We start from the raw sequence: 13,117 nt of genomic DNA on the forward strand, positions 1-13,117 counted from the left end.
CTCTTTATCCCTTTATCTCAATCTCTATATCTATCTATCTATCCATTTTACATTCTTTCTCTTCTTTTCTCCAATTTAAACGTAATTAATATTCTCTCAGTGTTCTCGTGAAAATCGTAATTCTAGATTCTCGACGATTATCCAAGGACGTACGTATGTATGAGAAGATATGAGCAACTTTCAAGAGGATCTTGAAGGTAAGTTATGTGTCTAAAAGATGGCTCCAGCGGTAAAGAGCGTTTTAATATATTAATTAAAGGATTCAAGATCTGATGAGATATCCACGTAGAGATCGAGATATAACATATACTGAGTCCACCCATTCATCCATGCACTCCTTTTACATACCCACACATTCATACATCCACACGTACACGTACATACAGACATATATATATATATATAAGCATAGAAAAACTTGTATGAAAATAAAAATTCTATTCAATGGGGAGACATTTATATTGCTTTTTTTTTCAATCATTTTACACAACGTTAACACCTTAAACTCTATATCCTTAGTTATGTGCAAGTAAATGGTATCAACGTGTGATATATACGCGATAGTGATAACAAAAGTGATGAAAATTTGTACAAAAGAAAGAGAGAGAGAGAGAGAGAAAAAAAAAGAAAAAGAAAAAGAAAAAGAATAGAAATATATTAACAACGCAACAAAAGTTTTAGATAATATATTCAATGATTAAAAAATAAAATAAATAAAATAATCAATCTACTAGAGAACCATTGAAAAAGTCATGAAATACGTTCGAGAGTAACGTTTTCTCTTCTAATGTTATTCCGTGTTAATCTCATTGAGATATGAGATAATTTCTAAATAATAATTTGTCGAAAGAGATTATGAGTTTGTATGAGTGAATGAAAATTGGAAAAGGACGGAAGAGGACATGTAGAAAAAGAAATTAGGTGAACGTAGGTAAAATCTCGAAGAAACGAAGGAGATAAAGACAGAGTAAGGTCGGCCGTGTAATCCGCGCGTACAAGTTGACCGATAGATGGCAGGATGGTAGCGTATCGATTTCTTACGAATCTAGGCGGGCACGAAGCAGTAGTAGTAGTAGTAGTAGTAGTAATAATAATAGTAGTAGTGGTAGTAGTGGTGGTAGCAGTAGTAATAGTAGTAGCTTAGTAGTAGTAGTAGTGATAGTAGTCGCTACAGAAAAGGACTGGAGAGTTCAAGTAAAACGGCCTGATACCTCGAGCCAGAGCAGCCGACATACTCTGAACTTTTCGCCGATACGAAAACGAAAGAGAAAGAGAGAGAGAGAGAGAGAGAGAGAGGAAGAGAGAATAAGGGTGGGAGTGACCGAGTCAGTCCGTAGAAAAGGCTCAATTATCTCCCGCGGGAGACATTTGAAGTAAAGAGGAAGAGAAAGAGAAGAGAGAGAGAGAGAGAGAGAGAGAGAGAGAGAGAGAGAGAGAGAGAGAGAGAGAGAGAGAGAGAGAGAGAGAAAGAAATAGAGATAAATGAACATTGACAAATCAAGCGTAATAAGCTAATTTTTTTTGTTCCCCTTCATCACAGTACGAAGGGTAGTAAACGCAAAATGAAATAAATGGAGAGAAGGTGGGCGTTACGACGAAACCAAGTCTGCTTATGTAAATTTATTGCAAGACTAAACGCCCGTTTTAGCCATCCACGAAATTTAATCGCAGGGAGAGAGAGAGAGAGTGTGTGTGTGTGTGTGTGTGTGTATACGACAGAGAGAGAGAGCGAGAGAGAGAGAGAGAGAGAGAGAGAGAGAGAGAGAGAGAGAAGCGTAGGAGGAATTGTGCGGCCATTGTCGGTAAGTCGGGGATCGTCGTTTAGGAATGTTTCTCATGGGCGTAATCCTATGAGAAATTTCGTTTACGAGAGGAAGAGTAAGGTACTTTTTCTTCCTTTGTCTTTCTTTCAGTATCTTTACGATAGATACTCTCGACAAAACCATATAGTAAGATATACATGGTTGACTATAATAAACGAATTTAAAAGGAATATGGCGGATGGTATCTCTTTTACCGAGAATAAAATATAAAATGGCGTATTTTGTATGAAATACTTTAAAAAGGCAGTCACGATGATGTAGTTGATTTAAAAATATTTATATATATATATATATATATATATATATATATGCATATATCTATAGATATAGATCAATAAAAGAAAATATAGTAGATATATGTAAAGGTTTTCACAGAGCAACAGGTAAGAAGAATAATATTGCACAAATTCAACTTGATAAATAAAAATGAAAAGTCATTTAAGTAAAATCGTTAAATAGGATTAAACAGACCTTTTTTTTAAATTTCAAGATCCATAGATCGGACGATGACTATCAGGAAAAATAGGTACGATACGAAATTTCATCGTTATATACCGTAGATAGTATTCTCATTTTCGATTCTAAACACGAGTTTTCCAACAGAATTCACGCCAACGCGTTTTCCAAGCGATCGCTGAAGAATAAACGATATCTCTATCTCTCCCTCTCTCTCTCTCTTTCTATATATATATATATATATATATATATATATTTTACCCCCTCTCTTGTTACGTTCGATTAAATCGTTCATCGTTTTCAGCAGCTCAATCGAACGAACCAATTGGACCAATCCGGATTTTGTATTTCCCCTTGAAATCCACGCCTATGGTGTAGGCGCATCTAGCACCTACTACTACTTCCCCTTTCCATTCGTATTCGAGTTCAACAAGTTCATAGTGTATCCTTGCATACGCGGATTCGTATTAGAGTTGAAAATCAGTTTCGTTGGTCTTCTCAACATTGGTCATATATTCAGGCTTGACCCCATGGGAAAGTCCATATGACTTCTTTGATCGATGAGATATTATCGGGTACAAGGATCATGAACTATAACAACAATCTCGTGGATTAATTTATTTCATTTTTATTTTTCCCCTTACCTTGCACCGCCACGGTTTGATATTAAGGAACAACGAAGGTCTATTTACGGTTCATTTTCTATCCCCCATCGAGAAAAACTTTTACTCTTATGCGTGGATGGGGATGAAAGGGGTCGGTGGATGAAAGGGAGGAATAAGGGAGAGAAAAACGACATCTTCAACGTACTTTTTGATTTCGAGCACGTAGTTATATCGCCCGTAGATCTTTTCTCTTTCTCTATCTATCTCTTTTTCTCTTTTGTTCTTTTCCTTCGTTATTTCTCTCTCTCTCTCTCTCTCTCTATCTCTCTCCAGCAAGACAAATAACGAATCCTTCGAAAAGTCGATATAACTTTGTAGTTACGATACACTTTGAAGACCGTTTATCGGAAGATACGAATTCTCTTCGGAGCGACGTGCTTTCGTTTATTCTTCTTTAATCGAGGAACGGTCCTAACGAAATAAAACGTTAAACTTTTGTCTTGGCGTAGCGAAAGAAAAAATGAAAAAAGAAAAAAAGAGAGAGAAAAAAAAAAAGTAAACTAACACATCCCTATCCTTCTCGTATCCTTCACAATTTCTTTCTTTTTTTTTTTTTTTTTTTTTATTTTATTTGAAAAAGAAATAGAAAATTTTTCTTTCGGATAAATTCAAAACAAACGATAAAGTTTTTAATGATTATCTCATGAGATATATTAGAGTTAATCCCGATTAAATGTAATCGCCAAAGTCTATTCTCATCGTTTATTAATTCGTTCGATGGACTTTCCGTAGATCGTCGTCTGCTGACGTAAACAATGACCCGCTTATTCGCGGCTTTTCTACGTCTATTTTCGGCGATGTTCCGATTTCTCTTTTAACTTTATTTCTCGTTTTAAAAAAAATCAACCGCTATATGGAAAAAGGATATCGGCAGAGATTGAAATAGTTAACCTTTTTAGATGTTGTCCGCATTTCATATATCGTCGAGGGAGAGAAAGAGAGAGAGAGAGAGAGAGAGAGAGAGAGAGAGAGAGAGAGACAGAGAGAGGATTTCTTTTTTAATTAACAAGTGTTTAACACTCATTCAATCTCTCTCTCTCTCTCTCTCTCTCTCTCTCTTTCTCTCTTTTTTTTTTTTCCTCTTTTACGCACTCGTTCACTTTTCGTCGAGTGGTAGCTACTTATAATCGAGAGTAGAGTTTAAACGAACCCCTCGAAAGCCGTGACATTACTCGATTTAATCAAATTAAACGACGAGGACTTTAAATGTTGGTTTTCTCCTTTTTTTCTTTTTTTTATTTCACATTTTCTTTTTTTTCTTTTCCTTTTTCTTCTTTTTCATTTTACAAGTACGTACTTTTAAGTTATGCATGCGCATAAAAATAAAAGTTTTTATAACTTAGAGGAATTACTAATTATAGGAATAAAAATTTTCATCCAGACTTGATGAACTTTTAGACGTTATACATAATAATATTTATGGATTTATATGTAAGCGCTTAGATGTAAAATATCTTAGAAATGAGTAAATCAAAAGATTTACGCATTGGATCGGCAAATTGAAAATTGTATCCCGTAACAAGATGCGGGCCGGTTCTATTTGTAATCAGAGTAAGTTACAAATGGACTATCAAGCAATTGACAGCGGAAGAGACTTGTTATCCCCTCAACCGTACCGACCAATTGTTGCTCTTCGTTCACGATCGTTATGATGTCGCCGTTAACGGCTGCTGACTCGATAAATTATAAATTTTGTTACTTCTTGGCCCGTTAATTTGAAGGGAAAATTACCATGCCTATAGTATCATCTAACCGAGACGACATATATTAACTATATCTTTACAATTATATTCTGTACTTTTATTTTCCCTTTCTTTTCTTTTCTTTTCTTTTTCCTTTTTTCTTTTCTCTTTCAATTTTTTTTTTTTTTGATTATCACCAAGAGAAGGGACTTTTTATACGTATATTTTCTTTTACGTATTATAAGAGGAAGTAATATAATATAATAACGAAGAACTAAAGAAGTAAAGATTTTTTTCTTTTTTTTTTTTTTTTTTATAGATCTCGATATTCGATTAATACGTATAAGAAATCATAGTCATCCCGGGATATTTAACGTCGAGTTTATATCATGTAGATCCTTTTCGAGGATCCACATAATAAAATAGACGGTTAGGAAAGTCGCGAAAAAAATTACGGCTTTTTAATATCTCACGATTGTCTCGACCGAGAGGGAGAATCTTTAAAAATGGAAATCGGCGTGAGCTCTTAGTATCGGAATTCGATATTATTCGTTATTACGGCGTTAGAGATTGATACTAACATGCCGCAGTATGCCATAGTAAAACGCAGTGGGAATTTTAAAATAGATCAACCGAGCAATTTGGATATCGAAAATCGATTAATCGCTCCACTTTGATTCCACGTAACGATGTACGACGTTGTTTGTCTTATTTCGTCGAAGATTGTTCCTCGGGGAGGGTGTATTAACTTTTTTTTTTCTTTTTCAACTCTCTCTCTCTCTCTCTCTCTCTCTCTCTCTCTCTCTCTTTCATCTTTTTTCTTTTTCTTTTTTTTATTATTTTTTTTTTTTTTGTTTTTTTTTTCTAATTTTTTAGAAGAACATTCTAATCTGTATGATTGAAAAAATATGTGTCTTATAGGAATTCGATGATTATTATTCGACACAGTAATTTCGACTATAACAAAGGTATATTTATATTCGAGCTATTTCCATATATGTATTTTCATAATAATATATTTTTTTCCTTTTTATATTTCAACCTAAAAAAGGAATTAAATAGTGGAAGGCAAACGATGAATAATTCTATATTCTGACAAATTTTACCTTCTACAGACGGAGTCATTGGAAAGATAAAAATAATGAAAAATCTTTTCCTTTAGTACGAAGCAAACGAATTTATAGTTTGCAGAAGGTAAAGGATATAGAATTTTTATTGACGAAAAAAGAAAAATATAAAATTTAATGAAACTTAAAAAGAAGAATTAAATTTTGAAAAGGTAAATAAATTAATGCAGATTTTTTTTCCCCCCATCGATATTAACGGATAAAATAATTTTGGAAACGATAATTTTTTCTTTTTTTTTTTTTTTTTCTATTGGATATTACATTTCCTTTTCTTGTGTTATATGCAATAATGTGCATATATGATTAAATTAAAATCATTATTGATATATCGAATATTTTGAAAAATCGATAATGTCAATACGAAGCAAATCCTATCGGATACAATAAACAATAAGATAAACAACGACATTGATATGATTTTAATATATTAACGGTTAAATAAATTGCGTGTACATATGTTTGTACATAGGTGCAAATACAGGAATATTTTCATTTCCTTCTGAAATGTATTAAGAAGAAAGATAAAGGTATTCGGTATCGAATGAGAGAATTCGTACATTCGTATACGGGTCAAATCACGCGGAATTATCAATACGGAATTGTATCGATAAATAAAATACGAGGAGACTTTTTCGGTCTCGTGACGCACAGTGGTAGAAATGTTTTCGATGTTCCTGTACTGGCTCTGTCGCAATCGTACTTGTAAAAAGACACGATTTATTTCGCTCCCCGTATGGACTCTTCGTTCGTGACGTATTCGTTGGCGTTTCGTAGCTCCGAATTCAAAAAAAAAAAATCACCCAGCGTGTCGAAATTAATCCCACGAAGGATGCAATTCGAATACAAGTTTTTCAAATGATTCTTAAGAGACATTTTTATTTTTCAAAATCGAAATAAAAAGAATCGAGAAACTAATGATTTTGCGTTGTCGCTTGATGTTTTGTTTTTCTTTTTTGTGAAAAAGAAAAAAAAAAAAAAAGAAAACAACAACAAAAAAAGAAACAAAAAAGAGGAATTTCTTTCTTGTTCGATTACTTTTTCCCCGCATGAGTAATATGGAATTATTACAATAATCCCGTAAATTAATATCGCAATTATTTAATTTATATATTATAATGAAATTTTTTGAATTCTCAAGAAAACTCAGAAAATCGAGTGACTTTGTAAGAGAAACTTTTTAATTTTTCGTCCAATAACTTCGAACTTTCGTAATTATTGGGAAAATATTTAGAGTTAAGATTAAAAAAGAAAAAAGAGACAAGATTAAACGATGAATCTTAGCTGCATCATTATCTTATAAGACAGTAATGAAATTTTAATAATTTTTGTGTCCCTGAGAAAAAAAATTGCATGAGATTTTCCTGCAGAAAAATCTTGTTTTTTTTTTTTTTTTTTTTTTTTTTTTTTATATATATATATAAATAAAACATCACGGAACAACGTGAAATTATTAGTTTTACAATTTATGTTATTTTCTTCTTGAAAAAAAAAAAAAAGAAAGAGAGAAGAAAAATTCCTCCTCCAAAACAAATGTGAATTTTTCGGCCACTTAAACGAATATAATTAAGTTTTAACGAATGAATATATTCTACGTGTACACTGATAAGAAATATACAACTGTCGATATAAATTAAATATATTAAATATATTTTAGAAAATGAGAATTAAATTTTGTGTCAATGTTTTAGCTTCGATATAGATGTTTACGTATAAGAATACTGTATAAACTCGACTATACTATCCGGGAAAATCTTCAAAGAAAATTAGAAAAAGGAAAAAGGAAAAAAGGAAAGATAAATATAGGAAGGTTTTAAGTGTAATCAGGAAAGAGAATGAGTGACCAATCCTTGATTAGTTTGGGTGTGTTCGAGTTGTTAGTTTCAAGGTTGTTTAAACAATCTCACATATTGTCTTTGATGCTAATTGACCGTACCGTGGTGCGATAAAAAAATATAGATATATCAAAAGTATAAGGACAAGCGTCAATCATTTGACCTAGAAATTTATATTTTGAATTGATTGCCTGGTCAAAAGAAAAAAAAAAGAAAAAAAAAAAAAGAAAAAAAAGATAAACATTTCGCAAAGATATTCAAAAAAAAAAAAAGAAAAAAAAAAGAAAATAAACATTGACCTTTTGCTTAATTTGTCTATTAAATCTATTATTGCGATATTAGTATTACGTTATCTCAAGGACAAACAATATGATTGAAGAAAGAAAATCTTTTTATTGGACTTATCCAGGATCTAGTCGACAGTAAAAAGAGATAAAATAAATAGATGAAATGTTCTTAGTGGTATTCGTTAATGCCACGTGAGAAGAGAATAATGCGTTAATTCGATTAGTGTGAGAAGAGGACGTCTATTTGTGTGGGTGTACGTATGAGCCCGTGTGTCTCTCATTCTTTTTCTCTGTGTATGTGTGTGTGTGTGTGTATGTGTGTGTGTATTTCTAGATAGGAAAACGGACAGACACGGTAACCCCATGCGAACGCTGCAAATATTTCGTTTTTCTCTTATTACTGAGATTTTTCTTCCGAGCTAGATTAGAAAAACCTTAGTAATCACTTTGAGCACGGAAATGTCGCGTGAAATCGTGAAAGACGAATTCGTGAGATTTCACGTTTTAACGAGAAAATAAATAGATACGAAATAGATTTAATATTAGACATTTAACAGAAAATATATCAATTAAATTTAAATACTTCTCTTTCTTTTCATTTTTTTTTTTTTTCTCTCAATCAATTCGAAATATAACACACACCATTAATTACAATTTGAGATAGTACAAAAGTAAATTAGTTATACAATAAATATATCTAATTACAATTTTTGTATTTAACTTGAATATATTAGAAATAATTCTTACATTTGTTAGTAATTTCTATGTATCATTTGTGTATTTGCAAAACGAACGAAAAAAGAAATCTATCACAATGAAAGAAATATATTGCTAATTAATAATATTTATCAAGATTACAGATTTTGATTGACGTTCGCTGGATTTCGAAGGAACAGAGGAGAGAGAGAGAGAGAGAGACAGAAAGAGAGAGAGAGACAGAGAGAGAGAGAGAGAGAGAGAGAGAGAGAGAGAGAGAGAGAGAGAGAGAACAAGAGAGAGAGAATGAGATCGATGGTTTAGGAACGTGGAATCATTGTTGGATCGTATGGTTCGGCATTGCGGCGAGATTAACTCGATATTACGAGGGAAATACGCCGATAGCGTTCGAAACGTCGGATGGTCAAAGGAGGTGATGGTGGAGGTGGAGATGGAGTGCAGGAGAAAGAGGAGGAGATGGTAGTGGTGGTCGTAGAGATGGAGGTGGAGGCCTTACAAAGATAGCTCGTTTTCAAATTGGCTCTGAGAGCCAATGATCGTTCGAGCACGTAATCGATGTAATTTAATGAATGACGGGCCGGTTTGCGCTCGAGCACACTCGTGAAGGAGAAGCCATAGTGAGAGCCTGTATTACGCATACCATATCTGTCTATGCACGTACACATATATATATATCTATCCATGTATGACATACATACATACATATTGTCTATATAGATACACATATGTATATAAAACAGACATATATATATATATATATATATATATATATATATATATATAAAGAGAGAAGAGGACTGTCCAATAGGCGCAGCCCGATGTCAGTCAAGGAATTAATCCATGAGACAAGGCGTGCGGACGGGACTTCGAGAAACCCATGGGAATCGTCGAGGTCGCGTTAGAATTATATCTCGTTTACGTATTCTACCTGCGACTTCCTCTTCTCCCAACACCATCCATCCTCCAACACCTTCTCCTCCTTATCACCACCAACACCACTACCATCATCCCTATCCTCCCATACTCGCTCTAACTCCCATATTCCCTCTCTTTCCCCATTAATAATAACATCACGGATTTTGGACGTCTTTGCATGTTCCAAATCTCGTCTTTCCTCGTTCACGCTTCGGGCTAACTTTCCTTAAGATGTTATTGTTCTAGATGTCCTAATGGGGTCGACGTTATGGAATAAAAAGAAAAAAAAAAAAAAAAGTAATAAAAAGAACAAAAAAAAAGAAAAAAGAAAAAAGGCCCCAAAGTATCGATTAAGAACGTTTAATTGTTTCATTGATATTGTCCAAGAAATTTTGATCCATCGTTAATCTTCCTTTTGTTCTGAATTCTGTTCTGATTTCTCATTTAACTTTATCCTTTATATAAATATGTACAACGAATCATTATCGATCGTATACTTTGTACACTTCGCCAGTTAAAGAATAATTATTAGGATGTCCATCCTGATAGATTTGATTGAATAAGTACAAAGTCTATTAATCGTATTACGGCTCCAAACGTTCTTCGTATTCCGATATTAATTTGATTTTCGGGGACACGGAGATCGATACTTTCGACTTTGTTAGGTAACATTCGCAGTTCATGTATATCCAGAAAGTTAAACTTTTTTTATTACTGTTGTGTTGTTGTTGATAGTTCGAATGATTCGATGAACGGCGAAGAGGGAAAGAGAAAGGAGAGAAGAAAGAAGATTATATATATATATATATATATATATATATATATATATATATATAAAATTCTAGATGGTCGCACGCTAACTGGTAATATCCGCATGGAGCTGCGAGAAAATCCATTCACCGATATCTTCGTGTTCTCTAGCGCGTCTACTCCACTTCGTTAGGACTCATCGAGGCAAAGAGAAACGATGAGAATGGTGGAAGAGGAGAAGGATGAGGAGGATGAGGAGGAGGAGGAAGAGGATGAAGAGGAGGAACTAAGGACCCCGGAAATCTCGCATTCCATTCGTTCGCTCTCATCTCTCGTACCACTATTCTGGAATTTCGGACGGATCGATAGATATGTATTTGCTAATCAAACGGAAAAATTCAAATTTTTATAACAAATTCGTGTTCTCCAGGAACGAATAGTATCGCATTCATAAAATAATCATAATTATAAACATTCGATTAAATCGTCACTTTGATACATTCACACAAATGATAAATACAACGGTTCTTTTTATAAAATCAAAAAAAAAAAAAAACAGGAAAAGAAAAACAAAAAAGAAAGGAAAAGAAAACAAAGAAATGATACGTTCACTTTATGAATAGATAACGCACGTATCGAAAACTTCACAAGCATAGAAGAAACAAATCATATTAGAGTTTTTCTTTGAGTTCATAGGGTATCATTAAAAACCTTTAAAAAAATCAATGTCTATTTCTCAAGACAAAGCGAAAGAAAGAAAGAAAAAAAGGAAAAAAAAGAAAAAAAAAAAGAAAAATTCATTTTAAAAATGAACGACCAATAATAATGTCATTTGCTCGAAGGAAAAGTAAATGTATAAAAAAATGTATAAAGTAAAAGAGGGACGATTGTATATTAGAATTGTAAGAAATATTTTTGGTTGAGAATGACGTGAACTGGATCGCTAGGGCACAGACAATAATCATCGTCGTCATTACCAATCAGCATCATCCATTAGTATCAACATAACAGAGACCAAAGATAGAGGCAGAGCCAGAATCAGAGACAGAACCAGAAGCAGAAGCCAGTAGTAGAAGCAGTAGTAGAAGCAGAAGCCAGTAGTAGAAGCAGTAGTAGAAGCAGAAGCCAGTAGTAGAAGCAGTAGTAGAAGCAGAAGCAGAAGTAGAGCGACATCAGCAACAGCAGCGGCACCAACAGGAGCGGTGGTGAGCACCAGCACCGCCACTACCACCACCATCGACGCGCTACCTCCGCTTCGTACCACCTATGCCTCCACGATCAGTCGACCCCGTGCAACGCGGCACGCCGGCCGCTGCGCGAACACGCGTCTCTGGCTTTTCAACGTCCCTCATTATTATACTTCGAGTCGTTTGAAAATTCTCGTATTTCTAACGAGTACATCGTTTCGTTAATCAACGACGAAATCGAAGAAGAAAGGAGACGGAAGAAAGAAGGGAGAAATAAAGAAAAGAAAAGAAAAGAAAAGAAAAGAAAAGAAAAGGAAAGAAAAGGAAAGAAAAGAAAAGAAAGAAGAAGATAGGAGGTTGCATATGAGTGACGTAAAATAGGAAAAAGAGAGAGGAAGAAAAAAAAAAAAGAGAAGAAAGAAAACAGAAGAAAGAAAAATAAGAGAACGCCAATAAAATTTGATTCTCGCGGGGTTCTCATAGTATTTTTCTCCGTTGGATTGAGTATTCGAAAAGAGAAGTGAAAAAAAGAAGAAAAGAAAAATAAAGGGAGAGGTAGGGAGAGAGAGAGAGAGAGAGAGAGAGAGAGAGAGAGAGAGAGAGAGAGAAGAAAAAAAAAGGGAGGGAAGAGAGACGGACCGAGAGCGCGTGCGTGTGTATCGGGTGTGCGCGTGTGTAGGGTCGAAGGTTAGCGCGAGGGTAGCTAAGAAGGATCGTGCGTAAGAGGGTAGGTAGTGCTCGGTCGTCCCAACCGAACTGCTATCCGGCGTAAAAAAGTCTCTCGGGAATACGACGTAGCTTAGCTCCGAAGAGAGAGATAGATAGAGATAGAGAGATAGATAGAGAAAAAGAGAGAGAGAGAGGAAGACAGTGGGAGAAGTAGATAGATAGATAGATAGATAGGTAGGTATATAGAGTGAGTGAGTGAGGGAGTGAGAGGGAGGGAGGGAGGTAGGGAGAAAGAAAGAGAGAGAGATAGAGATAGAGATAGAGATAGAGAGAGAGAGAGAGAGAGAGAGAGAGACAGCGTGTGTGAGAGAGAATCGTGTGCGTCCGTACGCGCAAAAGCTGGTGCTCCCCCACTCGCTAACTTGTTGAGCCTCTCTCACGGGCCAAGCGTGCCGTGGCCCGGGTTTGTCGTCTCGTTTCGAGCGGTGCGCGCGAAAACGTACGTCTCGTTAATACGTCCAGTAGAGAAAGAGGAAGAAAATAGAAGAAGGTCAATTGGTATAGAAAAAGGGAAGCGATTTTGGTGATTGATCATTCAAAATGAAAGCGATCGGTTCGTCGTTGATATTAGCACAGCTGGTGCTAACATTGATTACGAAGAGTCTTGGATATGGTCGTCCCGATGTCCTTGGCCAACGTAACGACGTACACGAGGATCCACTCGTTGTTGAAACTACGAGTGGACTCGTTCGTGGATTTAGCCGTAACGTCGTAGTACGTGACGTTCATATATTTTATGGAATACCATTCGCAAAGCCACCGATTGGTCCTTTACGTTTTCGCAAGCCATTACCTATCGAACCTTGGCACGGTGTATTAAATGCGACGGTATTACCGAATAGCTGTTATCAAGAACGATACGAGTATTTCCCTGGCTTCGAGGGCGAAGAAATGTGGAATCCTAACACCAATATATCTGAGGATTGTCTCTATCTTAACATCTGGGT

At 34.9% G+C, this 13,117-nt stretch overlaps 2 protein-coding genes across 6 annotated transcripts in view; one reads left to right on the forward strand and one right to left on the reverse strand.

Moving 5' to 3' along the window:
• The window catches only part of jeb (low-density lipoprotein receptor domain-containing jelly belly protein), a 126,282-nt gene that overhangs the window by 31,829 nt on the left and 81,336 nt on the right, over window positions 1–13,117 (reverse strand). The window lies entirely within an intron of this gene.
• Window positions 11,466–13,117, forward strand: part of AChE-2 (acetylcholinesterase 2) — a 205,901-nt gene continuing 204,249 nt past the window's right edge. The window contains exon 1 of one of the 2 annotated variants that reach the window (XM_085658427.1): window positions 11,466–13,117. This exon is cut by the window's right edge and continues 743 nt beyond it. In XM_085658427.1, the coding sequence (XP_085514553.1) occupies window positions 12,711–13,117 (407 nt within the window). In that variant the 5' untranslated portion in view covers window positions 11,466–12,710. The other variant, XM_035863238.2, reaches the window with a different exon arrangement.

The sequence above is a fragment of the Vespa mandarinia genome, chromosome 7, assembly GCF_050613455.1.
Source record: "Vespa mandarinia isolate Hongniang chromosome 7, ASM5061345v1, whole genome shotgun sequence".
NCBI classification, from domain to species: Eukaryota; Metazoa; Arthropoda; class Insecta; order Hymenoptera; family Vespidae; genus Vespa; species Vespa mandarinia.